Here is a 26,392-nt window from a genome sequence, read left to right as displayed (position 1 = left end):
TATATGTTCTCTGACATTTATCCTAACGATATGAGGCGGTCTTTGTGGAGAAAAAGCTTGTTTAGTGGACTAACTTTGCACTTGAAAGGATGCCCGTTCAATTAAGTTTTAAACAGGTCTACGCTACGGCTGTATCTTGGCTAACGGCTAACATGCTAACTATTATTTCTATGTCACTAGTGACTTGAAACAAATTTAGGGCGACAGGAGACGGGTTGAAATAAACCGAAATTTCCCTTCAATAAACAACGTTGCAAAGTACATTATAGCAGGGTCGGGTTTAACCAGGAAGAGGAGGTGGGGAAGAAGTTCCATGGACATCAAGTTGCTCTGTCTACTCTCGTCCATCTTGGTGTCCATCCCATACAATCCGTCCCTTCCTTTGGCACGATGCATAATGGGATATATTGCTTGGTGAGTGACCATCGGTTGTTCACTACTTTTTACAGTACACTGTGGGATACTTTGACTGCACTATATAGGGCATAATAATTCCCACTATACATTCCCCCAATGGGCACAGTGTTCTCATTGGGTTGTGTCAGGAAGGGCATCCGACATAAAACCTATGCCAAATCAAGCATGCGAATCACAAACATGACTTGATAGAAGAGTACCAGCAAGATTAAAAGGACAGGTGAACAAGACGGTGGTGAGACCAGTGATGGTATTTGGTTTAGAGACAGTGAGGCAAAGACAGAAGGCAGAGCTGGAGGTAGCAGAGATGAAGATGTTGAGGTTCTCTTTGGGAGTGACGAGGATGGATAGGATCAGGAATGAGTACATCAGAGGGACAGCTCATGTTGGATGTTTTGGAGATAAAGTCAGAGAGGCCAGACTGAGATGGTTTGGACATGTTCAGAGGAGGGATAGTGGATATATCGGTAGAAGGATGCTGAGGTTGGAACTGCCAGGCTAGACTCATAAGTCAGTCTTTAGACGCTTTGCTTAACTAAAGACTGATATCTTTCTCCCTGATTTTGTGTTTAGATGGGCGGATACAATTTCAGAGTTTAAAAAACTCCCTACGTTGCAGAACCAAGAGTAAATCCGCAGGGCGGTCCTTCGGTGGCTTGCTGAACTCTTGTGCTCGTAAACATAGTCCGACTGCGTTAAAAGTTTTAAACAAAGTCGCTGTAAGTCCTTCATTTCCACAATCTTGTGGACTGAGCACACGTTTGATAAAACGGAGTTAAATCTCTCGGCATCCATTTTCAAGCTCTCTGTGTGTTTGTTTCCTTGCGGACGAGAAAAGGGGGAGCGCACATTTCCGGGAGGGCGTGTCCTTTTCAAAAATGCAAGAGGCGTTGCTTTGTTGCCGGCCGTTTTCTCCGGTGTGTTAAACACACTTTAGAAAGGAGTGTCCCCAGACTATCAGAAGGCGGAGATCTCTGATTGTCTGGTGGCGAGACTACTGCCAGGCAAGAGGCCTAGAGGAAGACCAAAGAGGAGATTTATGGATGTAGTGAAAGAGGACATGAAGTCAGCTGGTGTGAGGGAAGAGGATGCAGAGAATAGATGGAGGCAGATGATTCGCTGTGGCGACCCCTAAAGGGAACAGCCGAAAGAGGAAGAAGACATTCGGACAGCACTACAAAATGGGGAACGCACTATGTAGTGGACTGTGGTGAGCAGTGATTTTGGACACAGCCACTGTCAGAACGAGTGACGTCACGATGTAGCAGTGTTCATTTTGTATCCTACCATCAACGTAGCTACTAATTTTGTGGTTTTTTACTTTGCTCATGGTGTGAGTGAGAAAACACACGTGGATATTCCTTGCATGGACATACGTTTGCCACCAGGCATTGGATAATTCATAATCTAGTTATGTTAACCAGGACTTATTACTAGAGTTTGCTAACAGCTAGTTTTCCTATACTGTTGCTAGCCTTTCAAACTGCCTACTAGCTGTTGTCCACACCTCCAATCTGAGTTTTGTGAGTGTGCAGAATCAGTGTCATATATCTTTATGATGTTACATAATCCTCTGCAGCTGCTTGTTCATGCCATTAGCAGACAGCCAACATTAGTTAGCTTTGGTAAGTGTACGTTCGACAAATGCTTCATATCACAGGTAGCCTTGCGAGAGCATTGTTCGCAACATCACTGGTCACAGCGCTTGTTGGTTCACAAGAAAGCTAGGCATGATTGTCAGGACTGTCTGCTACACAAAATCTTCTTCTACTACTGTGCGTTTTGCAAGTATCAAGGGCTGTCTACAGTGAGATTGATAACTATAGCAATAACTAACAATATTTATAAAGATATCACTTTAAAAATCATTCTGACTCAAGTGGATGGTGGAGTCCACACTCCATTAACAAAGACAGTGGCGAACATTATTGTTTGGATTACTTTGAGAGTGATTTGATGAAAGAAAACAGGTCATCAATATCCATTTTCCTAAGCTGCCGAAACAGTAGGGCTGCACAATAAATTGAAATATATTCAAAAGCCAAATATGGCAGAGTGTAATATCCAAATCACAGCAATTTTTTGATAAAGGTAAAATGTGTCACAACATAGCATTATAAATGAAGCATTATGATGGAGATTCCCTGGCTACAAATCATATGCAAGGGAACATGCTTGTTTAGTAAAGACCCCAGCAAAAATCACATTAGCATAGTTTTTAGATATGCAAAAAATACCATTCCATCTAAAATCTCGACTCATATCGCAATATCTGTTAAAATAATTGCAAAATGGTTTCATCTTGGTGCCACTGTTACCAGAATGTTACGGTTCAGCAGTGTGGACGCTCACATCGTATCGGTATTGTTACAGTTATCGTTCTTGGGGTTGGTAGCGTTTTAGACTGAGGGTGTCTCTGCTCTCATCTTGCTCTTTCGTGATCTCTCCTATATGTTTTGTGGAACTCTACCTACAGGACGTATGTATTAGAACTCCTGGAGATTTTTTTAAGCTTCCACTGAGGCACAAATGTGTGATAACAACCAAACCCTGGCTTTAAGAGCACTCTAATAAAGTCAGAGTCAATTGGCATTAAGTGGTGACAATCCAATAAAGCCTTTCTATGTTTTTCCTTTGTCTGCCACACACACCTCTATAGTAGAAAAAAGTTTCAGGCTGCTATACAACTTAAAAACTAGAGGCTTGATAGCTGCTTAATTGGTTCATCAATAACTGGTTCCAGTAAATGAAAAGCTATTAGTCACCCAGTTCCTTCAACTCTCCCCTTTTCTGTATGGAAACAGCGACTGAAATTCTGATTTCAGAGATGTCTTATCTCTTTCCATTTTCATCCTCTCCTCTGATCTAGCTCATTTGTCTCCACTGCCGAGTATTTTGCACATGCTGCCACTTGTCTAAGTGCTGCCTGTGGAGCCACTATTTGTTCGTCTTATTATACAGTCCGACCTGTATGGGAACTAATGTGTTGTATTTTAATTAAGAGGTTTCCCTCTACGAGAACGATAACTGTAATTCCAAGGCACACTTGATCTATATTAATCCGTAATTAGAGGACACTATAAAAACCAGTAACACTCCGGAGAGCAGAGGCAACGTCTTGCAACAGTATCAGCAGTCAGCACTGGCTCCATGTTTGAAAATAAATATATATTCTATGTATGCTTGGTATGATGGCATGCTGTCTTTAAAATTCCTTCGCCTGGGGCGGCCTCTAGCTCACTAGCACAGAGTGTGCGCCCTATATAGGCTGAGTCCTTTGCAGCGGCCGCGCTTCAATTCCAACCTGCAGCCCTTTGCTGTGTGTTATCCCACCTCTCTCTTCCCCCTTTTCTGTCAATCTACAGCTCTTCTATGAATAAAAGGCAAAAACGCCAAAAGCTCATCTTAGGGGGAAAAAATCTTCTATTCATTTTTAATCCCATATAAACACGTATGAAAATATATTTTAAAAATGTTATTTTCCTGTTTTTGTCTTTAGCAGCATAATTAGACACCAGTGTCTATGCACTTTTAGGGCGGCTCCATTATGTTTTGTTTATTAGTACGTTTTTATATCATCCTGTAGCTTTTTAGTGGTATTCCTGATGCAGTGTCCAAAATTAACTTTTTGACTCACTGGCCAAGGGGGCCAGTAGATTAAAAAATCCATTGACCATGCACATTTTTTACTGGCCAAAATAATAAATACTCTTTTTGTGTCATACATATACATTCTTTCATTGAGATAATAAGGTATTATGTTGATTGCTAACATAAAGAAGAGGGTAGAGCAAAATTAGAATTAAAGTGATTGTAAAACAACTCATCACCTCAGCCTCATCATATGATTAAGTTCCCTCAAGTAAGCAGTGATGCAGAGTATATGCCTAGGGCTTTTATTGTGAAAGGTAAGAACAGAAGAAGTAACACTGTAATGTGCTGCTGCTGACAATGTGGGAGGCGATACAGAGTTTGCCGTCTTGGTTCAGACAACAAAGCCTCCATGTTACTATTTCATTACCTTCATAAGTATGGCTGCAACGTTAGCTAGCAGCAGACTGACAGCAGTGGTAGTTTGCAGATCAGCTGATGTCCAGCACCGTAAACAGTGCCTCAAAACTATGAGCGCTAGAGGCGGTCAGTTTTGCAGCACCAACGTTTTGACGTGCACATGCAAGTCTGTATGTGTGTGTCACCAAAACGTAATAGAGACTCTCGGCGTAGTTTTTCTATTACATGACAATTATGGTACAAACATTTACATGCCTGTGTGGCAGATAGTCTGCTGAGATTTAATCACCAAATGGAGAAATACCCGCATTTGGCGCTTGCCAGGTGTTAATTTCGAGGCCTGCCCTGGTGTATTCAAATCTGAAAATTCACTTTTTGGTTTAAGTATATATTTTTCATCCTCAAAATGTTATTTTTTTTCAAACCCCTCTAGTGACGTTTTCCCATATGAGCTGATGTAGGTTTCTGCATTATGCTGTTGCAACATATAAACCCACATACTGCTGTGGACACCACGTTAGTTCAGTTCCTAAAGTCACACAATAACAGGAAACTTAACGAGCAAGGCAGCCACTAGACCAACAACTTCCATGTGCTGTGAGGTAAAATCACCGTTTCTGTTAATGCAGTCTGGTGGCTGTAATGAGAGCACAAATAACGGCCACAGTTTTCCGTCTGAAAGAGCTGTGACAGCAAGGTAAAGCCATAAAATAATCAAAATATAGCGTACACTTAAACGGATGTTGATTTTTTTTTAGGTGGTCTTTTTTCAGGAGGCTAAAATACATCTTGCTGCCACTCCCTTCCACAGTCACCAGACTCCTTTGACAAAATCGGAATTTTACTTTGCTGAACACAAAGGCTTACCAGTTACCTCATCTTATTGTAGGTAATACTGTGACTGTGGATCTATTAATGTTTTATATACACTACAAATGCAGTATTATGCTGAATCCCAGTTTGTTTTCACCTGGTTAAAAAAAAATCCATGAATCTGCCAAGCTAACACACCCTGTAACTTACGTCACCGCTTTTTGATAACAGCCGAGTGGGAGTTAAAATTTGAAAGACATGTGAAAGAGTGCAGATGGATCTGCCCTTTAAATAAGTTTACTTTCTGACACATAGCAACTTTCTTTTTTTTTTTCAATGCACTCACGAGGAGAAGTGGAGGAAGGGTCTGTGCGTTGCAGAAGAGGAGAGCTGACTCTTTGGGGATGCAGCAGGCTGGACTTCATAGATGGAAGCGGAGCGTTCCTCATTGTCATCGTCGCTGTACAAGTCCTCTTCGAGCAGTTGATTGTCACCGCCTAGCACAGAGGGAAACGCTGCTTATACGGCCATGCATAATGCAGCAATTGACTTTTCCTGGAGTTATTTAGGACAATAGCACTTAAAAGTTTGTTTCTGCAGAGTTTAATCCTCAAAGCAGCCCTATCACTGACATTAATGCGGGCATTTCCCCGAAAAAGTGAGAATAAAAAAGAGAGCTGGCTTATTAGGCGAGATGTAATGGGCATTTAAAGCGATACAGCACTCTGGGAAACTGGTGTCATTATTGGGTGCAAGAAGTACAACTCCCGCAGGTAATCTCCCACTGGTCAAGTGCTGCATTGTGGCTAATCTGCTGTAAACACTTTTGTTGACTGGAGCTGAGTTATTGAAGTGCAAGCAGGATGACTGGTTATCCAATCTCTGTGCTATCACCTCTGCATTCTCAGGGGGAATGTTTCATCACACTATGTTCAGTGTGTTAGGGTTGATACAAAGCACTTTGGTAACAAGGCGGGGGAAAGAGAAACAAATAATCAAATACTACAATGTGCCAACAGGGAAGCACATTAAGTGACACAGGCAGCAAGGGAGAAGAGAGCAGGAGTCACAAAAGGGAGAGGCGGCAGAAGGGAAAGTGAAAACAAATGAAACCATGGGCACCTGGGTCCCAGATCCCTACCGTGTGTGTTGTCCCTGTCAGTACACTGAGCATGGGGGAAGACTCGGAGCAGAGCTTTCAGCACCAAGGAGAAAGAGTTGGCCAGCAGGGGCCCGAGGGTGGGGGACAGGGCTCGGCCAGGGGGAGCCAGGGCCCTCTGGGAGGCTGGGACGATTGTCCTCATGGCCTTGCTGAAGTCGCCGGGCCCCAAGACAATGGAGGTGACATCCAGCTTCAGTTTGACGCTGCTGCCGTAGATCTGGGGGTAGCGGCGGCGCAACGCCACCAAGGCTGCCTCTGTGCAAAGCGCTTTGATGTCAGCACCACAGTAGCCTGTGAGCAAGCCAGATACACAAAGCTTAGTTAATGATTTGTTCAAATACATTTTGGCTTTGTCAAGGTTGTTTTCAAACAGCACAGAGAAGAGCAATGTCAGCGGGTCAATTAAACACAATTTAAAAAATGCTTTGTAGATACTGCTTAGTGAAAATCATGCCTTACAGGTTCACATTCATCTGTGATAACTTGCACCAACACTGACAGTGAGGGAAATAAATATTCAACAATCTTTCTAATGCAGCATTTCACGTGAAGTTCAGACCAGACCACAAAAAAACATAACATTTAAATCCATAAATAAAAAAAAGTCACGTGCAATAAAGTGGAGTGAAGCAGAAACCATGCCTTTTAATATCTTTTTAACTCTTGGTGGAGAAGCTTTTGTTTGCAGTACCAGCTTCATGACACTCCCTGTACAAAGACACTAATCTCTCTCAGTGCTCAGGTGGGATTTCGGCCCATTCTTCCACACAGACAGTCTTTAAATCTAGAGGATTCTGGGAGGGCCCGCTGGTGAATTTTTATATTCAGTGCCTTCAACAAATGTTCTGTTGGGTTTCGGTCTGGTGATTGACTGGGCCATTCCAACATCTTTATTTTCCTTCTGTGGATCCGACTGACAGTCTCCACTGCTGTATGTTTTGGATCGTTGTCCTGCTGGAAGGTCAACCCGCAACCTATCCCCACCCTCACTGTCCTGGCTGATTGCAACAGATTCTTTTTAAGAATTAACCAGTGCACGGCCCTATTCATCTTCCAGGCATCCATCCATTTTCATCTGCTTATCCAGGGCAAGGTCACGGGGGCAGCCAGCTGAGCAAAGTACTTCAGACATCCCTCTCCCCAGCAACGCTTCCCAGTCCTTCCTGGGGGATGCCGAGGTGTTCCCAGCCAAGATGAGATGTATAATCCCTCCAGGATGTTCTGGGTCTGCCCCGGGGCCTCCTACCAGTTGGACACGCCCGGAAAACCTCTAACAGGAGGCGCTCAGGAGGATCCTGATCAGATGCCCAAACCGCCTCAACTGACCCCTTTCAATGCAAAGGAGCACCAGCTCTACACCAAGTTCCCTCCACGTGTCTGAGCTCCACACCCTATCTCTAAGGCTGGGCCCAGCCGCTCTACAGAGGAAACTCAATTTGGCGCTTTGATGATTTGGATTCTGCTGGTACCACTGGATGACAAACAGCCCTATATCATAATGCTTCCACCTCCAAACTTCACTGCAGGTGTGGTATTTTTAGATCATATGCAGAGCCATTTCTCTTCCAAACATGGCGCTGCATATTGTGGCAGAAAAGATTGATTTTTGTCTCGTCTGACCACACTACATTCCTTCATTCGACAAAATGTTGTGCAGCAAACTTCAAACAAGTATTTCAGCAGCAACACCACAAATTATGGATTGAAATGTTTCAATTAATGTGTAGTCTGATCTAAATTTCATGTGAATAGCTGCATTGGAAATTTGTTTAATGAAACAAAAATGTTGTCGTTTGAATACGTATTGCTCTCCCTGTATACAGCAGAGTTGACACACAGTTTTATACACAGATGTCACACTTACCGACACATTTTTCTGCAAGTTCATCTACAAATGGCTCAGCCAATTTGGGATTCCAGTCCCGTGTGTGAATCTCCAAGATGTGCTTTCTGGCCTAAACAGAGGATTTGGGGTGGACAAAGAAAAACAGACACAAAGAAAAACAAAAAAAGGAAGAGTCAATATATGAGGGGGTACAAGTCCTGTGATAAAGATGTCACAAAAATACTGGCGAATTAACAAGTTAAACTGCCAGAGTAGCTGTCACTGCTAACAAACACTGTAGAATTCTGATTTGTCATTTAAATGGCACGTTGCATAAGACCGGATAAAAGAAACAATGCTTGACAATAATGCCGTGGAAAATCACATCATAAATATTGTAATTAAAGAACCAAGCCTTCCTCACCTTTACGCTATCTAGAACTGACAACAGCAACCGAAAGATCAAAAAGGAATCAACTCAAGTGAAGGGCTTCCTAACATTTCAGCACAATACGTCCTTCATTTCATTGCGTCGTCTCCACAGGACGCTGCTTTGATGAGCAGACATTAAGAACAAAGTGGTCTTTGTCGTGAATCAAGGGCAACAGTTTTCATCATCTTTCATCACATCTCCTTTTCTATTCAAAAGACACAACTAGAGACAGATTTCATGTAGGTTTCTGTCTTGGGCAATACCAGGAGGGAGCTGAACTTGAATGTGCATAGAGGATGGCTGCTTGCAAGCTGCTAGCAAGGTTTGTAATCAATCAGCTCGCTACTGGTGAGCTTAACCAGCGATGGCCTGCAGATTAGGCTTTGATTAATATGATCCTGCTGTCAGGACAAATGATGCAAGGCCACCCCATTAGACAGGCTCGTTGGAGAGGAGTCACCTACGCTGAGCTATTTCTCTGACTCACTGTCACTTTACACACATGTAACATTTTTTGTGCATAGCAGGAAAATAAACGAGTCTCCCCGAGTGCATGATTAAAGCAATCAGATCTGCGCAGCAATAATTCTTCTGAAATTGATTTTTAATTTTCCAGAAACCTAATGAGCATCTGCTTTGCCACTTGCTTCTTGGATCAAAACATCCAACAGAGAGAGAGAAAAAACAATTGAGGAGACTCTTAATAGCCAGAGGGCTGCATGTACTAGTTTCATCGCACGACTCTTGTGAGTAAAACACCAATTACATCTGCATTATTTTGTGTCTCCAGCTGGGTGTGCATGTGGGTACAGCACTGTACAGTTAAGTGCTCCTCATACAGAAAATTACATTTTGTTATTTCACAGTTGGCCAGGAGATACAGAGTCTGGTTCTGCCTGTGTGTGTCCCTCTGATCATTTTGTGTTCCCTCTCTGAATTCGGAGGGATCTGCAGGTCCCTGAACGCAACACAGGCATAACTCTCCATGCTGCTTTGATCATTGTGGTCAGACTGATCAGAGCTGACCAAATCAGACCAATGAACTGGTTTAAGGAAGCAGCTGCTGCAGAGGCGAGTGAAAGCAAACTTTTAGCCCAAGTGCTGGACTGCAGGGTGCACAGTTTCCTAGGAAATGTAGCCGATGGACAACACTAAAATGAGAACGCTGTTGTTGTAAGAAACGGAGCATTCTGTTTCTACATGAATTACTTCACTGCGTCTGGAGATCTGCTACTACAGAGTGCACGCTGCGCTAGAAAAGTGTGGTGCTCTTAATAACCGAACGATACATGTACTCCAACATCAAATTAGTTACTTCAGTCAGTTCAGCTCCAAAATAGAACAAAAATGCATGGAGGCAAAGAAATTACATTTATGAAATAAACGAATGTGTGGGAAACCCTGACACAGTCTCATGCATGGCTGAGCAGTGTTCCTGGGCATGTACATGTGTTCATACAAACATGCTCAAGTTGTGCTACTTACAGGCAGAAGGGTTTTAAATCAAAACGTTTGAGCGAAACTGCATGTGTTTGGAAAGTACCGAGCGTACGACTGGATAAATGAGACTTTGATTATACTGCACGAGTTGTGTTAGAATTTGTAACCGGATGTTTTGATACAAGCGCTGATGTTAATCGCAGTCTTGTTTACTTCAATTCATGCAGAATGTTAGCGATTTTTGGATTCTCTGTTCACCATGGAGACATGCAAGAAAAATGAGGTTTTCTTCACAAATTCAAGGTAACATGCGGTGAATTATTGATATATAAATGTTTTGCAGGTGAAGTATTCCTTAAAGTGGGAGCGGCTGTGGCTCAGAGGCAGAGCAGGTCATCCAATAATTGGAAGAACAGTGGCTCCTCCAGTCTGCAAGATTGGGCAAGATACTGAACCCCGATTGCTGTTTCATCGGTGTGTGTGTGAGTGCGTGTGAATCGTGGCAGGTGGCACCATGTGTGGTAGCCTCGGCCACCAGTGTGTGGATGTGACATGTAGTGTTAAAGCGCTTCGAATGCTTGGAGGACCACTAGTATTGAAATTCCTGAGGTAGAGGCAGACATAGTATATTAAAAGCTGGTTATAAGTCACTATAACTGGTCAGTGTTTGCTTTGAGTACATTAAATAAATAATAATATTTAAGCTTTAAGTTTACAATGCATGCGTACAAATGGTTGCCATAAACACATCTGCTGAAACTCCTTGTGCGGTGAAAACAAGACTGTGCATGTCTAGTTCAATGAACATGTGTCCGCTGTACACAATATTGATGTGTGACTCTGTCTCACCTTCTTGCCGGGCAGGTTGAACAGAAACTCCCGGTCAAAGCGTCCAGGCCTCCTGAGTGCCGGGTCGATAGAGTCAAGTCTGTTTGTAGCACCAATGACCACTATCTCCCCACGACTGTCCAAGCCGTCCATCAAGGCCAGCAGAGTAGACACAATAGAACTGGACGGAGGGATGAAGGGAGGGAGATGGTGAGACAGAACGTAAGTACATGTGTAGACATTTAGAGCCTAAATACTTTAATGAAACTGACAATATTGGCAAGACCCATGAGTCAGCGCTCACCAAATTTGCAAGGCATTATTCCTGCAAATAGTAACATAACATATTGAACAGAACACTGCGGGGCAAAAATATCAGCTGCTCTTTTTCCATGTTGACTAGAGCTCCATGCACATATTTACCCAGCATGGCAGAAAGAGGAGAGCGTCTATAAACTCAAGCATAAGCACGTTTCATGTTCTGAATAAACTTTGGTCTAGAATTCAATTTCACAGTTACAAATATTCCATTTTCTAGAAGGCAACCATTTCTATGAGGATTAACTGCAAGCTGTGTTTGCATAATAGGACACTTCCTAACCTGCAGTTCACACACAAGTGGTCTAAATCGCAAGTTAAATTGTTCTGATTTGCAATTTCCTTTGCTATGGCGACTCAATGCCACATAAACAATCAAATATGGACTCAAGTGTCACTAATGTGAAGCACCCAAATCCAAATCCAGCCAATTTCATCCAAAACCAAAGCTCCACTTTCAGCAAACCTGCACCACCTATTGGCAAAGAATGTAAGAGCAACAGCAGTTCAGACCTGCAGAGCCAGACATGCCAGTGTGCACAAAAGTAATAACAGCTATAGTTTTCATACTCTCACCACTGCATGTCACATCTGTCATCTGTGGAAACAGTTAAGGGTTTTTTATTTTTGCCTTACCTGTGTATCTGGTCTTGCCTGCTGGAGCGAACAGGAGCCAAACCATCAATCTCATCAAAGAAAATTATAGATGGCCTCATCAGGTAAGCCTGTTTAAAACAAAAAACATTATGCTCATTAAAAAACAATATTAAATCTGGTACTGTTCAGTTTATTTAAATGTTAACTTAAGTATTTTTTATCCTGGACTTTGTTATCCCATGTTTTTGAGTTGAAGTGACAACAATTTTTTTAATTGGTCCAAACAGTCTGCAATGTAACCAGTTGGGACGTTTGTGCCACATCCATTTAAGTACATTAAAAGTGCATGTTTTTGCTACTGACAGGCTCGGATTGTTATTATGTGTCTGACAACATCATGGAAAGGACCCCTACAGAGACAGACCTTTTTCTTTAAGAGTAAAATACTTTTTGTTTAACCAGAAACAGCCTCAAAATCGCCATCGCTAAACCCACCAGACTTCATTTAAATAAACAGTAATTTTATCATTGTAAAACACACATCAATCAAAGTCAACCGAAACAAAATAAAACTCACAAAAGCCGTCTTGAAAGTCTTTCCATTGTTCCAACAATTACCAACTCTTGATTGCTTGAAATAAAGCCTTAATTCAACCAGTTAGACGTGAAAATATACTGGCTCTATACACACTAAAATGACCGTTCATTCAAATGGAGTCTGGTGAGTGTGGGGATACTTACCCTTTAAAAAATGGACTCTCTTTAAGGGTCCTTTCCATAATGTTGTCAGACACTTAAAATAATAATCTGAACATGTCAGTGGCAAAAACAAGCACTTTTAGTGGGCGTGAATTGAAGCAACGTAACGTAATGTAACCAAGTGGTTACGCAGCATGTTTCCCTGTAGCCATCTGCAGCTTTCTCACTTAACACTGGCTCAGTACATACAGCTCAAAACATGGGAAAATAGGAACCAGGCTGAAAAATATCGAAGTTGTTCTTTAAATACTAGTAAATTTTCTCAAAAAAAGTGAAAAGAATGTGACAATATAAAGTCACAATAGCTAACACACAAGAAATGCAGGCACTAAAAACAAGCAGACACCAGTTTTCTATTGACATTGTGAAGTCAATTCAGGTCAGTGACCTGAAGCTAGGGTTACGAGAATATTTGCCTTCATCCTCACAGGTGTGCCGTGTTAGTGTCTCACCTGGTCAAAGAGCAGGCGTAGCTGGCGTTCCGATTCACCGACCCACTTGCTGAGACAGTCGGCTCCTTTCCTCATGAAGAAAGAAACCTTCCTGTCTCCCTGGCTACACTCATTGGCAAGTGCCCGTGCTACCAGGGTCTTTCCTGTCCCTGGAGGGCCATAAAACAAACACCCTCTAAAAAGGGAAGGGAGAGGAAATGGAAACCGTGGTTATTTGATAATGGCAAACATAAAATGACCTCATGAAAGTGGACAGCGTATCTGTTATTGGGTTATTAAAATAGTCAATTTCTCTATCGAACTTTTTCAAATAAAGTGACCTTTTTCAAATAAACACACATAATCACAGTTCTTCTCACCTGGGAGGCTGGATCTTAAACTTCTCAAAGATCTCAGGGTAAAGCAGTGGGAACACTACCATCTCTTTCAGTGCCTTAATGTGATTACTGAGGCCGCCCACGTTGTCAAATTTCACCTGAAAAGAAAACACATGTTCGTAACACTTACCTATGAAAGCTGAAGATCTCCATACAAAGAGTAACTGACTCATAAAATCTTGAATGCTTAAAATATGCTAAGACTAAAACTTGTGCTGCTTTTTGGTATTTATTGGTTTCCACTCACTGAGCTATCGAGGTTCATGGGATCCACATCGGCCAAGCTGGCGCCCACTTTCGCCCGATCACGCAGCACCCCACTAGCCAGGTCTTCTGCAGTCAGGTTCATGGGCAAACATCTGTGGGGGCGGGGAATAGGATTGACATGTATGTTAAAAAAATGCCAGAAAAGTGTCTCGATCAAAGAAAAAGTAAAACAGAGGAAGATGAAAAGGTAAAAGACAGAAAGCACCTGTTCCTGGCCCGGGTCATGCTCTTGCTTTTTCTCCTCTCAAACCGCTCCTCATCAGAAGACGAGGTGGTGTCGCTGCTGTGGATGGCATGTTTCTTCACTCTGCCGAAGTGGGACAATCTAGATTGAGTATCATACCGTTACACAGCGACACTCCTGAGTCAGCCGAAACCAGTCAAAATGTAAAAACCTTTTTCATAACCGCAGCTCATTAGTCACGGTCTTGAGAAAGCTGCTTAGGAGTCACACACTGTTCTGCTTATAGCATCAGGTTTGAGTGTGATTTTTCACAAATTTCTACCAACCTTATATGGCTTCTTCTTGCTGGGGATCTGTGGGTGTCAAAAAGTGAGGGGTTGCTCTGTTTTCTGTTCACTGGCTCTGAGAAAACAAACACAAAGCGACTGGTTGTCACACACCAAGCGTCTAAAAACATAAGACATGTTCCCATCAAGTTTTCTGCCCACGGTCCCTATCCAAGTCATTTTATATCAAGTATCTGCCGATACCAAGTCATGATCCAATAATAGATTTTACAGCTGCACAGTGCACACTTCAAGTATGGTTCATTAAAATCAATCGAATTTATGAACTTATAAACTGAACAGCTCTCCAATGCATTTAGAAAAAAACTGCCTGCATCAAAGCTCTTCTTTAATTTCTTCTACTTTTATGTTTTTCACAAAATAATAAAGTATAAAATAAGAAACCCTCTCTTTAATCTTTGTGGCCTTGTCGCTGTCTCAAGGGAATTTCTTTCTCCCTTTGAGAGAATATTCTCCCGTGTTTAATCATTCGGTGCAGCCTTTGCCTGAGTTACCTGAATGGACTGTATTCTGTTGAATGCTTATTTTTGTCGCATGCACATCTGTCGTGCAAATTACATTAATAAATTACTCTTTTTTGGCTTTTTACTCGCTGGGCTTCTGTCAAAAAGAGATTTTTCTGGTTTAATAAAGGTTAAATAAATATATTATAAAAAATAATGCCATGATGAGCTCTGATACTGATATTTGAGATCGGATCGGGAAATCCGTAAAAAATAGTTTTAAACATCATTAAATCATTAAATAAATCAACAATGCCCCTGACACACAGTTAACAAAATGAATATACAAAGGTTTGTTTAAGAGAGAAGATCATTACCAATAGGCGGTGCCTCGTATCTCTGCACTGTCTTTCGCTGCCTCAGGTTGTACGGTCTGTCATTTTCCTCTCCTGCCTCTTCTGCTTCATCCCCTTCATCATCCTCATCCTCTGCGTCCTCCTCCTCTTCCTCACCGTGGGAATCTGAAAGTCAAAAATGCAGTTTTCAAACTTCAGATAAAAGAGCACTACCACATATGAGCTTTTAAAAGATTCACCCAGCAATTGAGATTTTTTTTTTCATTTGATGACTTCAGTCAAAGCTGAGGTGGTTCATTAAGTTTTCATGATCCCCCTCACGCTCTACTGATTCACAAGTACAACATTAGTAGGAATCTGACCTTCCGTCCCTTCCTCCTCTTCATCCTCCTGCTCATTCTTGCTCATAACTTTGTGGTGTGTAGGCATGCTGAAAGTGCTCCTGCGCATGGACTTCCTGCGCTTCACCCGGGAATACATGTCCATGTTTTCCTGAAAAACACAGGGCCTTTACACTATCACTTTTATTCACACTAGATCATCAGGCAGTGGCACTGCACTCCCCTGGGCTGTGTGTTACAGCAGGACCACACTCACCTCCTCAGTGTCTCCAGTCCACATGCGAAGTCGCTCCACCTCACGGTTCTGCCTAATGCTGCTGATGTTGTCCATCTCTTGAAGGACAGCCTCGGCAGTGCTGCGCACACAGACAACAAAACACAATATAACAAATTGAAGCATTGCTGCACATGCAAGCAAAAATCTGTCTGCTGCAACTAAACATTTTCATCAGTCACACCGGTGTGCCTGACATTAAGCAGGTCTGTATCTGCTGGTGTGTGTGTACTGTCCTATGTACCCTGTACTTCTCCTTGAGCAACATCACAACCTTAAAACATATCTGTAATTTAAAATGAAAACAAATATTGATTGTTTAGGCCGAGCCCAGACCCAATATCATCTCGGAAGGAAACCGCTCCACCACCTGTCTACCCTAGATGATGCCTAATCCTAACATAACATCTTCTGCTGTTTAAACCAGGGCTGCACAGTGCGACATAAGCAAAAATCCATCTGTACAATGAATGAAATCACTGCGGTAGCACCCATGCTGTACAGCTTTGCACTGCATGGATGTGAGACAGAGAATCTTGTTTAAGGTGAGGGTTTGAGTGTGAGGTGAATCAATAGCGCATCACCAATTTACTTGGTAGTTGTAGTCCTAAGACGGTAAGAAGGCGCCTGGATGCGGGCAACAGATGCGTTTATAAAAATGCAGCGCAGCATGGTACAGACATTTGATACAACAGATGTATTGTGTATAACGTGGACCTGCTGCTGCGCATTCAACCCATGGTGGACCTGTTAATATCAGTCAGCTGTCACTCTGTTCATCATTGTCAGTAGTAGTTAACAGACTTCACTGATAAACCAGAGAACTTTACAATTAACACTGGGTTTCATGATCAAACAAAGTCTCTGTCTGTTTCTCTACACAAATACTTGTGTACTGCATATGTAGCCTGTATCCCAGAAGGAAAGGGGTTACTACAGTACAAACTACAATGGACTTACTTGATACATTTATTCCTGTGTTACAAAACTCTCAACCTCTGTAGCACCAGTGCTATGTGCAAAAAAATGTAATGTACGGCCTTGAGCAACCATTTAAATAACATGTTGAGAAATTACCAATATGTATGAGATGCTGAATTTCATCTCTAATTTGAGGGTATTCACATCAATATTAGGTGAACTGCAGTGTAGGACTTGTAGCCCTGACTTGACAGCTGCACTGTTCAAAAGTACACACTGTGCTTTCTGGATTTGTCATGCTTTTTTCAAGTATATTAAGTCATAATTCATATCTTCTGACATGAATAAAGTCCACTTCAACCAATACAGTCATTTCCTCCTCCTGCTCCTCTTGTTTTGTAAGTAATATTTCAGAGAAAGGTGTCAGAAGTGTCACTGGGAGCTTACCTGTTGACCAGCTGGTCAAACAGCAGGCTCTGATTGAGGTGTTCAAATTGGCTCTTCTTCACCCTGCAGCTCCTCTTCAGCTCCACATGACCATTCATGTGAGAGTGATCTCCCCCTCCACTCTCGTCATTCCGGTGACTCATATGGGCTGCAGCATCAACAAGAAAAAAATTAATTAGTGACCATTTTTTTAATTGTGTGCCTCTAAAATCATGATTGAGGGTAATTGAAAAGAATTTGATTACCGTGCCCATTTTGCATTATGCGAGAGGACAACCTAGAAATAGAACAAAATGAGTGACAATATGTATGCACAGCTGAAGAGCTCATGTTTACCTGATTGCAATACATGATTTGAAAAGAATGAGACCTGACTCGACAGCCAGGGACAACAAATAGCTGACTTGTTGAAACTTTTTGTGCAGCCAACTTTGTCGTGACAAAACATTACACGACTGCCAAAGACAAAGCAGCAATGTACTAGCCTGTCATTCTTCTGCACAATATCGTACACCATCACTCTGAGATGCTCGTGATTAGCGAAACAAAGGCCAGTAACTGACCTGGTGCGGTAGGTAGGAATGTCCCAGCTGACCCTCTGGCCCTTAGTCTGAGGGGACGGTGAGGTATCACTAGAGCTAGGCTCGGAGGCAGTCTGCCGCCGCGTCCGCTTAGAAGGGGGAGCCAACCGCGGGCTGCTGGGACTGCTCACATCACTACTGGGCTCCTTCTGTTGAGCAAACAGAAAATCACACCAATTTAAAAGAGGAAGGAGGAGAGAATGCAAAAAAATAATCAGAACAAGCAAGCAACAAAAAAAAAAGAGGATGCCAAATACCGTGACAGCTTTTCACAATTATTTGCATAAAAAATTCACCCCATCAATCAACGTACAAAGCCAGAATATTAAGCAAATACCGAGCATGTGTGAACAAAGTAAAAATCTGTGACAACATAAAAGACAAGAGCTCCAGTAGCGTATTATGATGAGACAAGACACCTTGTGCCCAACTCCTCGATGTATTCCCCAAATCACAACAGAGCACCATCCAGACATATGCCCTTGATGCTTGCGCCCTTCACAGCTTTAACTTCCCTGCTGATATGAGAGCATATCTCGCTGTTGTCATAGGCAACTGTCTGCAATGCCTGCAGAGGGGTTTGTCTGTTTGACTGACTGACTGGATAGATAGATATGTGCAGGCAGTGAATAATGTACTAGCAAAAGCCCAGCTGTGGCCAGATAGGTGCGCCTTAACATTATTGTAAGTTTAAGCAACAAGTTTGTGACATCACACAGGAAGCTGAGAGAAACAGTTGGGAGGTATTGCACAAAATCAGTCTTAATTCTTGGAAATAGCATAGTGGACGTGTAGGGTTTTTAACTCTCAAGCCTTGTAATAAATCACATATCGCTTAATGTGTCATCAGTTAGCCTGGCTTGAGACCCACAACTCTGGACACGATCCAGGAAGGACTCGGATTTCTTCAGCCACAATTCAACAAAGTATAAACCCTCGCCAAACAGCCCATTAAAACTCCAGAATGTGCTAATGGCTGTCAATAAATTATCAGATTGGTGAATTATATTGTTCGCCTGTGTTAAGTGCTGTAATAATCGTAAATAATGCAGAAACACGACCTCCCCGGCCTTGCATAATCTCAATGTTTACATTCTGAGACAAAGACTGTCAGCTTGTGGGTCACACAACCACAGTGAAAACATCAGCTATTAATTTAGCCTACATTCCGAATAAGTCGGAAAAAAGCGTCTGTTTAACGTTATATTTGCCTGGTTGAAACACTTAACGTGTAAACATGTTGCACAGGGGTCTTTTGAGGATTACAACATAAAGTTCACCAAGTTCAGACTCTAAATATGGGACTGGAGCCAGCCAACTGTTTTGAACCCGGGACTCCCTTCCCCCACTGTAAGCTAGCTGTCGGGCTAGCTAACCTACAAATGTTAGCTTCTCTAAAGCTTTATCTCTATACATTTGAGAAAATAACAACGCTAACGCTTCCAGGACGGCGACGTGAAGCGATGCTAGAAGCCTCACGTCAAAATCCAAGTTGTCTTTATTGAGAGGGCTAATATGTGGAGACAATGGTGAAACAAGTCAGCCGGGAGAAATTGCCAAACACAAAGAGAACTCAACTTGAAGCTAGCCAGGAGCTAACATCGCTAGCATGTCATTTGACAGCTGTGTAACACGTTCAGAGCGAGTGACACGGACACGAATCGCCGCATTCAGGAGTTTTATTGTGTCTCTGCGTGACTGAGTGGGTGTCAAGTGCGGTGGTGGTCGTACTTTGCTGTGAATAATACATTTAGTGGAGCACCTTGAGGCCACGGCTACAGCTAGCTAGCTTAGCCAAGTAGCAGCAGAGCCAGTTAGCACACCGGCAAAGAAAAGAAACCGGCTTACATGTTCCTCAGAGTTTCGCTCGTTTCTCGACGACGACCGAGTCCTGGAGGAGATGAAGGGACCGCTCCTCGGCCGCGAGCTTTTCCTTGTGTTCACCATGTTTTTTCCTTTTGTCTGCCCTTACTGAATCTCCCTAACCGGCTCCAAACACTGCCTCAGTGAGCGCAGCATCGAGGCGCCATTTCTCCCTCTCCCTGTCTGTCTCTATCTCCTCCCTCCCTCTCCCTCAAGTGGATGTAGCCTGGTCTGTTTTGCAGGTGCACTAATTTTTGCTGACTGGACTACTACCACAAAAAAAAACTAGTAGCCTTATTATCATAAATTTATCATAAAAATATATCAAACACCATTAAAATGAACAGAATTAACTGTGTTCTTTCGCTATGGTTATAATGTGCAACTTAGTGTAAGACTAGTTACTGGAGCACTGGGAATAAATGTTACCATAAAGTTAAATAAAGTAACTCCACTAAACACCCCTGATGCACAATAATTCCCTATAGTAATACAAAAAGAAAAAAACTTGGAAAAAAGTAAATATGTGATGTTTTTAAACTTGAGTACACAGTGTACCCTCTAAATGAACACCAGTGGGACACCGGTTTGAAGCTGCAGAAAACAGATGGGAGTGGGCAGCTTCCAGTTAATATGAGAAAAAAAAGTTTACTCTCTTTCTAAGTTAATTTAAAATATGATCAAAACTATGCAGACATGTAAAACTTTGACTGGAGTCATTAGCTACAGGGCTGTGGAAATTATAATTAGTATAATTAAATAATTATTACCTCAAATAGTTTGTAAGGATTGAGTATTAAAGGGGAGCTTCACCCATTTTCAAAATTCATACTGTAGTTTAAGGGACTGTTCGTTATTTATGAGGGGGAAGGGGTGGTGCAAAAAGGGGCAGGCATGTCAAAGACTTTTTTAAGCACTTGGGGTAGACTTGTGTTTTTATTACAACTTCAAATGGTTGTGTTTTTTTTATTTATTTTACCCCCATTTTTTTTCCAACTTTGTTTATTGGTTTTAATTATATGTTACAAGTTTCAGTTGTGCTTATTTATTGAATGCACACATTAACATTTATTAACTGACCCCCTCCCCCACCCCCACATACGCACCCCTTGTAAAGCAATTGTTTAAAAAAAAAGTAACAATAACTTTGAGCAAACAAGACAATCGTATTCAGTCCAGAGCTATAGCCTATGACCAGCCATTTTTATTAACAAGTGACAAAAAGGATTCAAGGCATTTTCAAATGCATTAAAAGTGCCACACAGAGTCAGCCTGATTTTTTTCAAGTTTAAGACCAAAGATTTTTAAAGAAACATGCCTTCTTAACTCAGTGACGTGTTTGGTAGGCATGTTTTCTTTTTAAAAATTGCCAGAAACTGTAAAAACAGAATTATCTTTGGGTTTTCCTATATCCCAGTCCCTGAACACATCATACGCAGGGTCTGGAAGGCATGTTTTCTTTAAAAATCGAGAGAAAACATTCGAAAACAATCAGCCTTTGTTTGGAAGACATGTTTTCATCAAAAAATGCCAATTTTACGAAATTGATCGTAGCCAGAACAGAAATTATTGTTGGATATTCAAATTTCCAACAGTCCTTGAACACATTGCTATGTGGGGCCAACGCAACATAAAAGAACATAACCAAATAAGAGCTTGAAATAGTAATCTTTCTGAAAAAATAACTTTATCTGCATGTCTCATTTAAAATTTGACCAAAAAATTAATTATTTGCTAACCAGCACACACGACAAGAGCGAAAAACTGAGGTTTTTTTCCAACTCCAGGATTTGTCTTTAACTTCAAAACATCAAAGGGTAAGTTTTTAAATTTATAATAACTAATTTATGCGGGATGGAGGGTCGTGCATTTTCTGCCAGTTGCTCAGGGAGGCTCAAGAAAAAATATATGTAAAAAAAGAAGTCACACCCCAGCAACCCCCATCCTCTAATAAGTAAAGAACACTCCCTTATTTGTTTTTGTTGCCTTTTTTCTTTTTCTTTTTTAATTTATTCATTGTCTTTTAAATGCAATTTTAAATGTTTTTTTTAAATATATGATAGTTAATGTATATCTATGCCCCTGGAAAGCACTTTGCATGCCTTGTGTCTAAATGGTGCTATATAAATAAACTCACCTTGCCTGGCCTTGTCCCACCTTGTTCTCTGCACCATTCAGTCCCCACATGTAAAATATATATATATATAATGAATATCTGCAATATTATAATATCTGTCAGGCACAATTCATGTCATGTTGAAGTGGTCACACCAAAGACCCAGAATGTTTTTGTTATTCTGTTTCTACTGCAGGTGCAACATACAGCAGAAAGTTTGAAACCTTTGATGATACTCGGTGTCCCGTGAATTAAAACTGACATTTAACAAAACCATACTTTGCCAAGAACGTCCTGTGATCCTCTCCAGAGCCCCTATGGGATCCCTTGACCCCAGTTTGGGGATCACTGCTGAAACCTAAACCTGTGTGTGTTGCCTCTTCTATTTCTGGCTTGACTGAGGATGCGACTGTGCTAGCCATCTGTTTCATGTTTTTGGTTCAAGCTATGTTTTTAAAAAAAAAAGCAGAATCAAAACTATTTTTATCGTATTGGATAATACGTTATGTTTGTCCAAATTCTAATGTTTTCTGATGTTGTAAATGTGTATTTATTAGTATTTTTTAATTCTCATTATTTCCAAAACACACACAACTCAATTATCTAAAACTCTTCAAGTATGTATGTGAATATGTTTCACATTTATGAACAAATAAAGGACTCATTGGGCCTTTCAAAGGGCACGAGTAGACAAATCATTACTGACTTATCAGAGGGTTGAGAGGCTGTTCCTTTGACATTGCTTGAGGCTATACATGGGTTTTAGTTGCACTGTGAATTATACATTCTGAAAATGACTCATTCAAATATTAATTTAAATATTAATGCACACAAGCATTAATTAATTAATTCATATTGTACACTCACTTATATCCATTTACTAGTGGTTATACTGTGTGCTGCTAGTGGGCAACAGGAGGCATGGCAACGTATGCAGCTCTAGAAACCTTCATCACCTGAAAACAAGCTAAGAATAGACTTGGGGTGCAACATGCCTTACATTAAAATAAACATGTTTTTCAGATTGTCCATTGTCCAGTGTTTAATAAAGGGGCAGGCGTGGTTATTTTTGAGTATATAAACAATGTGTATAGTCCTCTGTATGAATGGTATGCTGTTAAATAGAGGGAAGAAGTGTAATGAACATAGGACTGTTAATATACCACAATGGATGATGACGATGATGATAATTTTTAATTTTTTAATTTTAATTTTATATACTTTATTAATCCCCGAGGGGAAATTCAATTTTACACTCTGTTGTCAATTACACACAGGTCCGAACACACACATGCACAAACTGGACCTATACATGCACTAAATGGAGAGATGTCAGAGTGGGCTGCCCATGACAGGCACTCCGAGCAGTTGGGGGGTTCGGTGCCTTGCTCAGGGGCACCTCGGCAGTGCCCAGGAGGTGAACTGGCACCTCTCCAGCTACCAGTCCACGCTCCACATTTTTGGTCCGGACGGGGACTTGAACAGGTGACCCTCCGGTTCCCAACCCAAGTCCCTATGGACTGAGCTACTGCCGCCAAGAATTGTATTTATATAGCACCTTTACAAAGGACTTTGACAGATGAAGGAAAAGCAGAAACAGGATACTCATATAGCAACAGAAAGTCAAACACTGAAATCATAATCGGACATAAGCAGAGTAAAGTAAAACTGGACGAGGAGACAAAAATACAAGACGCAAAATGTCTATATCAATAATTATAAATAAAAAGAATAAAAGCAATAAAAAGACAAAATAAAAATAAATCTAACCTTAATACTACTACTATTAATAATATATATATATATAATATAATATAATATAATATAATATAATATAATATAATATATTGACCACATCTGGACTGTGGGACATAATTAATAAATACATAATGATAATAATAATAATAATAATAATAATTGCTGAAAATATTATAATACAGTCCAGATGGGGTCATTATAATCTCACTGCACCACAGATGTGCAATGTAATAAAAACATTACAGGAAATGTAGAATTACTGCAATGCTATTAGGAATTTACCCTAAAAAATATCATAATAATATATATATAATATAATAATATAATATATATATAATAATATATATATATATATAGTATAATAATATAATATATTGACCATATCTGGACTGTGAGACATAATTAATAAATAGATAATAATAATAATAATATCTTAAATAATATTAATAAATAATATAAGTTATATAACAATATAATATAACATAATATTGACCACATGTGGACTGTGGTCCATAATAAAAACATATATAAATATATAACATCATGATTATACAGTCCAGCTGGGTCGTTATAATCTCACTGCACCACAGATGTGCAATATAATAAAAAGATTATAGGACATGTATAATTACTGCGATGCTATTAGGAAATTTACCATCAAAAAAACAGCCCAGTGATTCCCTGACTGTTACAATGACATAATGATATACACCTCACTGTGCTATTTATACCCTCGTGCCATTTAATAGCGTATCATCAGTTTCTATTGTAGGACGATGTGCTGAGCTCAGCAGCAGCAGCGGTGTCGTCACGACAGGAGGAGTCGATTTACGGCACCGTGACGTCACGCACATTGCTCAGCAGAAGAGCCCCGCTGCACGAAACTTACGGCTGCAGATGTGTAGCCCGGGATTAAGCGACACAACGCAGACTGGCAAATCAGTATGTGACCTTAACCTTAATACGCGCATGCTAATGAGTGTGTATATGTGTGTATAATCCATGTGAGGGTACACACACACAGGTCCGGGTGTGTGTCGTTGTCTCCGCGCGCCTCCATGGCTTCTGTCTCCGCCGCCCACTTACATAATTAAAGATAAGGCTGCACGCTGTTTATCGATACTGGAGCTGTGTAGAAATGACTTGGTGTATTAGAGGAGGTTTTTGGAGCTTAACACACTGACACGTGAATAACCAGTGGTCACATTTACAATGTAAACCGCTGAGGTAATAAATATATATATAATGGTGTGATAGGCCCTGACATGATGTTTGCTCTGTTATCAGATGGAAAACACACAACGTCATGAAAGAGATTGACACTGAGGGGGGCGAGAAAGATGACAACTGGTAAGTCACAACCAATAATGATGATATATTGTCCTTAATTAAAATCCCTTATATTTAAATGCAACAATTTAAGAGTCCCAGTCACCCTGTTGGTGTTTTTCCTGAGAGAAACAATCATTTATACAGGTCAGTATCATGTGTGACTCATCCTGAGTAAGAAATCAATTTGATCTGACTGTAATGTGTCAAGCAGAGCTCTTTTTTCCCCCTTAAGTTGCATTTTCTGGTTTACAAACCTGCACGCCTGAGCACAGTTTAAGGGTTGAGAACTCAATAATAGAACAGTTATGTATAATAAAGGCTGTGACTGCGGGCCGAATTCAATAAGACATATAATGAGTGAATTACACACTTGTCTGTTTCTTAATGGGCTGCTGTCAGTGAAGAAAATGAAGAGGAGGCTCCAATGAGGCGTAGCTTCTCGGTAGAGGACCTCCTTGATGAGGTGGAGAAGATCTGTTACGATGCCTCGGGGACATCAAAGGTCAGAAACAATTTCACACCAGTAAATCTGCAGGGCCGATATCTCTGCAGGGGAAACAGGAAAACCTCATTGTGTCCTCAGACATTGAGATTGTTATTGTATGTAATTAACTTTGCATTAATACACACACAGACTTATAGCCTATGAATAAAAAATGAGTGTTAAAACATGTCAGCAGGGACATTTAGGCTGCCATTTTAAAAATTCAGTGGACATTGTTAGGGTGACGTTGCAGTTATACATGCTCATTAACCGACTCGTGTTAACACCTGTGACGCCTCCAGAGCCTGTGGAGTTCAGCACATACAGGGATTGTTGTGTCTCAGGCTGATCATCATCTGTGTGGCTTTTACTCCAGGTGGAGATGGTGGTGAGGCTGTGGAAGGACGGCTTCACTGTGAACGATGAGGAGTTTCGCAGCTACACCATACCAGAGAATCAGGACTTCCTGGATGCCATCAAGAGGGGGTGAGTGAAAGCGGCAAAGACAAGTTTTTACAGGTGTTACAGGTGTATTGAGTCAGATTTTTCAGCCTTAAAGCTCAATGGGAGCACAGTTTTGTAAACCCTGATAGGGTTGTTGTATTAAAAGAATACTTAACTCCCTAAATGACCATTTGTATGTCAAGTACTGACCCTGTGTTATGAAGAATTTGTGTTTTTCTCACATGCGTCCATGGTGAGCCAGAAATCTGAGAAAAGTCCTGATGAATTGAAGTCATAGGGGTCCGTGTTTAACCACAACAAAACTATATTTACTATATGAGTGAGCACTCTTGTCTTTCACACTACTCTTTGGTACGGAGCTGCAGATGTGATGCAGTGGAGCAGAGGAGGAGAAACTTTTCACAGAGCTCCGAGATAACATTATCTTCTCTCTTCTGCTAGGAAGTGGTGCAGATACTTAACACCACACACTCTCTGTGTAAAAGAATGTTGTACTGAACGTCCTGTTGAGCCCTGTTTAAACTTAAAACTTCAAATGGAAAAACATAAAACAAATCAACGAATAGTCATGAATTCTCATTCAGCACGCTGTGCAAGTACAGATTTCAACCAGCAGCAGAAACGAAAGGCGAATCCTGCCGGTTGTGGGTTGAACGGGGGTCACAGACAGGAATACGGCGGTCAAATAGCCTACAGCGGCTCCGCGGCGCAAGATAACGGCTTACCGGCGACAGAGAAGTCCGACTCCAGGTCCAGTAGCCTAATTTCCTCTTTCGTTGGC

The 26,392-nt window shown here is 41.2% G+C and overlaps 2 protein-coding genes across 4 annotated transcripts in view; one reads left to right on the top strand and one right to left on the bottom strand.

The window, feature by feature from the left end:
• The window catches only part of atad2b (ATPase family AAA domain containing 2B), a 135,894-nt gene extending 116,237 nt beyond the window's left edge, over positions 1–19,657 (bottom strand). The window contains exons 1-17 of one of the 2 annotated variants that reach the window (XM_050058661.1): positions 19,442–19,657; positions 17,576–17,742; positions 17,258–17,289; positions 17,013–17,160; positions 15,627–15,726; positions 15,392–15,521; positions 15,051–15,194; positions 14,210–14,285; positions 13,905–14,024; positions 13,680–13,791; positions 13,415–13,530; positions 13,056–13,230; positions 11,884–11,972; positions 10,951–11,110; positions 8,268–8,358; positions 6,383–6,694; positions 5,588–5,738 (exon numbers count right to left, since the gene is read on the bottom strand). In XM_050058661.1, the coding sequence (XP_049914618.1) occupies positions 5,588–5,738; positions 6,383–6,694; positions 8,268–8,358; positions 10,951–11,110; positions 11,884–11,972; positions 13,056–13,230; positions 13,415–13,530; positions 13,680–13,791; positions 13,905–14,024; positions 14,210–14,285; positions 15,051–15,194; positions 15,392–15,521; positions 15,627–15,726; positions 17,013–17,160; positions 17,258–17,289; positions 17,576–17,742; positions 19,442–19,540 (2,222 nt within the window). In that variant the 5' untranslated portion in view covers positions 19,541–19,657. The remainder of the gene's footprint in view (positions 1–5,587; positions 5,739–6,382; positions 6,695–8,267; positions 8,359–10,950; positions 11,111–11,883; positions 11,973–13,055; positions 13,231–13,414; positions 13,531–13,679; positions 13,792–13,904; positions 14,025–14,209; positions 14,286–15,050; positions 15,195–15,391; positions 15,522–15,626; positions 15,727–17,012; positions 17,161–17,257; positions 17,290–17,575; positions 17,743–19,441) is intronic. The other variant, XM_050058662.1, reaches the window with a different exon arrangement.
• Positions 19,658–24,157: 4,500 nt separating this feature from the next.
• The window catches only part of ubxn2a (UBX domain protein 2A), a 10,148-nt gene continuing 7,913 nt past the window's right edge, over positions 24,158–26,392 (top strand). Inside the window, exons 1-4 of one of the 2 annotated variants that reach the window (XM_050058700.1) lie at positions 24,158–24,272; positions 24,618–24,680; positions 25,062–25,164; positions 25,523–25,632. In XM_050058700.1, the coding sequence (XP_049914657.1) occupies positions 24,637–24,680; positions 25,062–25,164; positions 25,523–25,632 (257 nt within the window). In that variant the 5' untranslated portion in view covers positions 24,158–24,272; positions 24,618–24,636. The remainder of the gene's footprint in view (positions 24,273–24,617; positions 24,681–25,061; positions 25,165–25,522; positions 25,633–26,392) is intronic. The other variant, XM_050058701.1, reaches the window with a different exon arrangement.

Source organism: Epinephelus moara, chromosome 12 (genome assembly GCF_006386435.1).
Source record: "Epinephelus moara isolate mb chromosome 12, YSFRI_EMoa_1.0, whole genome shotgun sequence".
NCBI classification, from domain to species: domain Eukaryota; kingdom Metazoa; phylum Chordata; class Actinopteri; order Perciformes; family Serranidae; genus Epinephelus; species Epinephelus moara.
The sequence above is the reverse complement of the archived record's forward strand: the minus strand, read 5'-3'. Positions and strand labels throughout refer to the sequence as shown.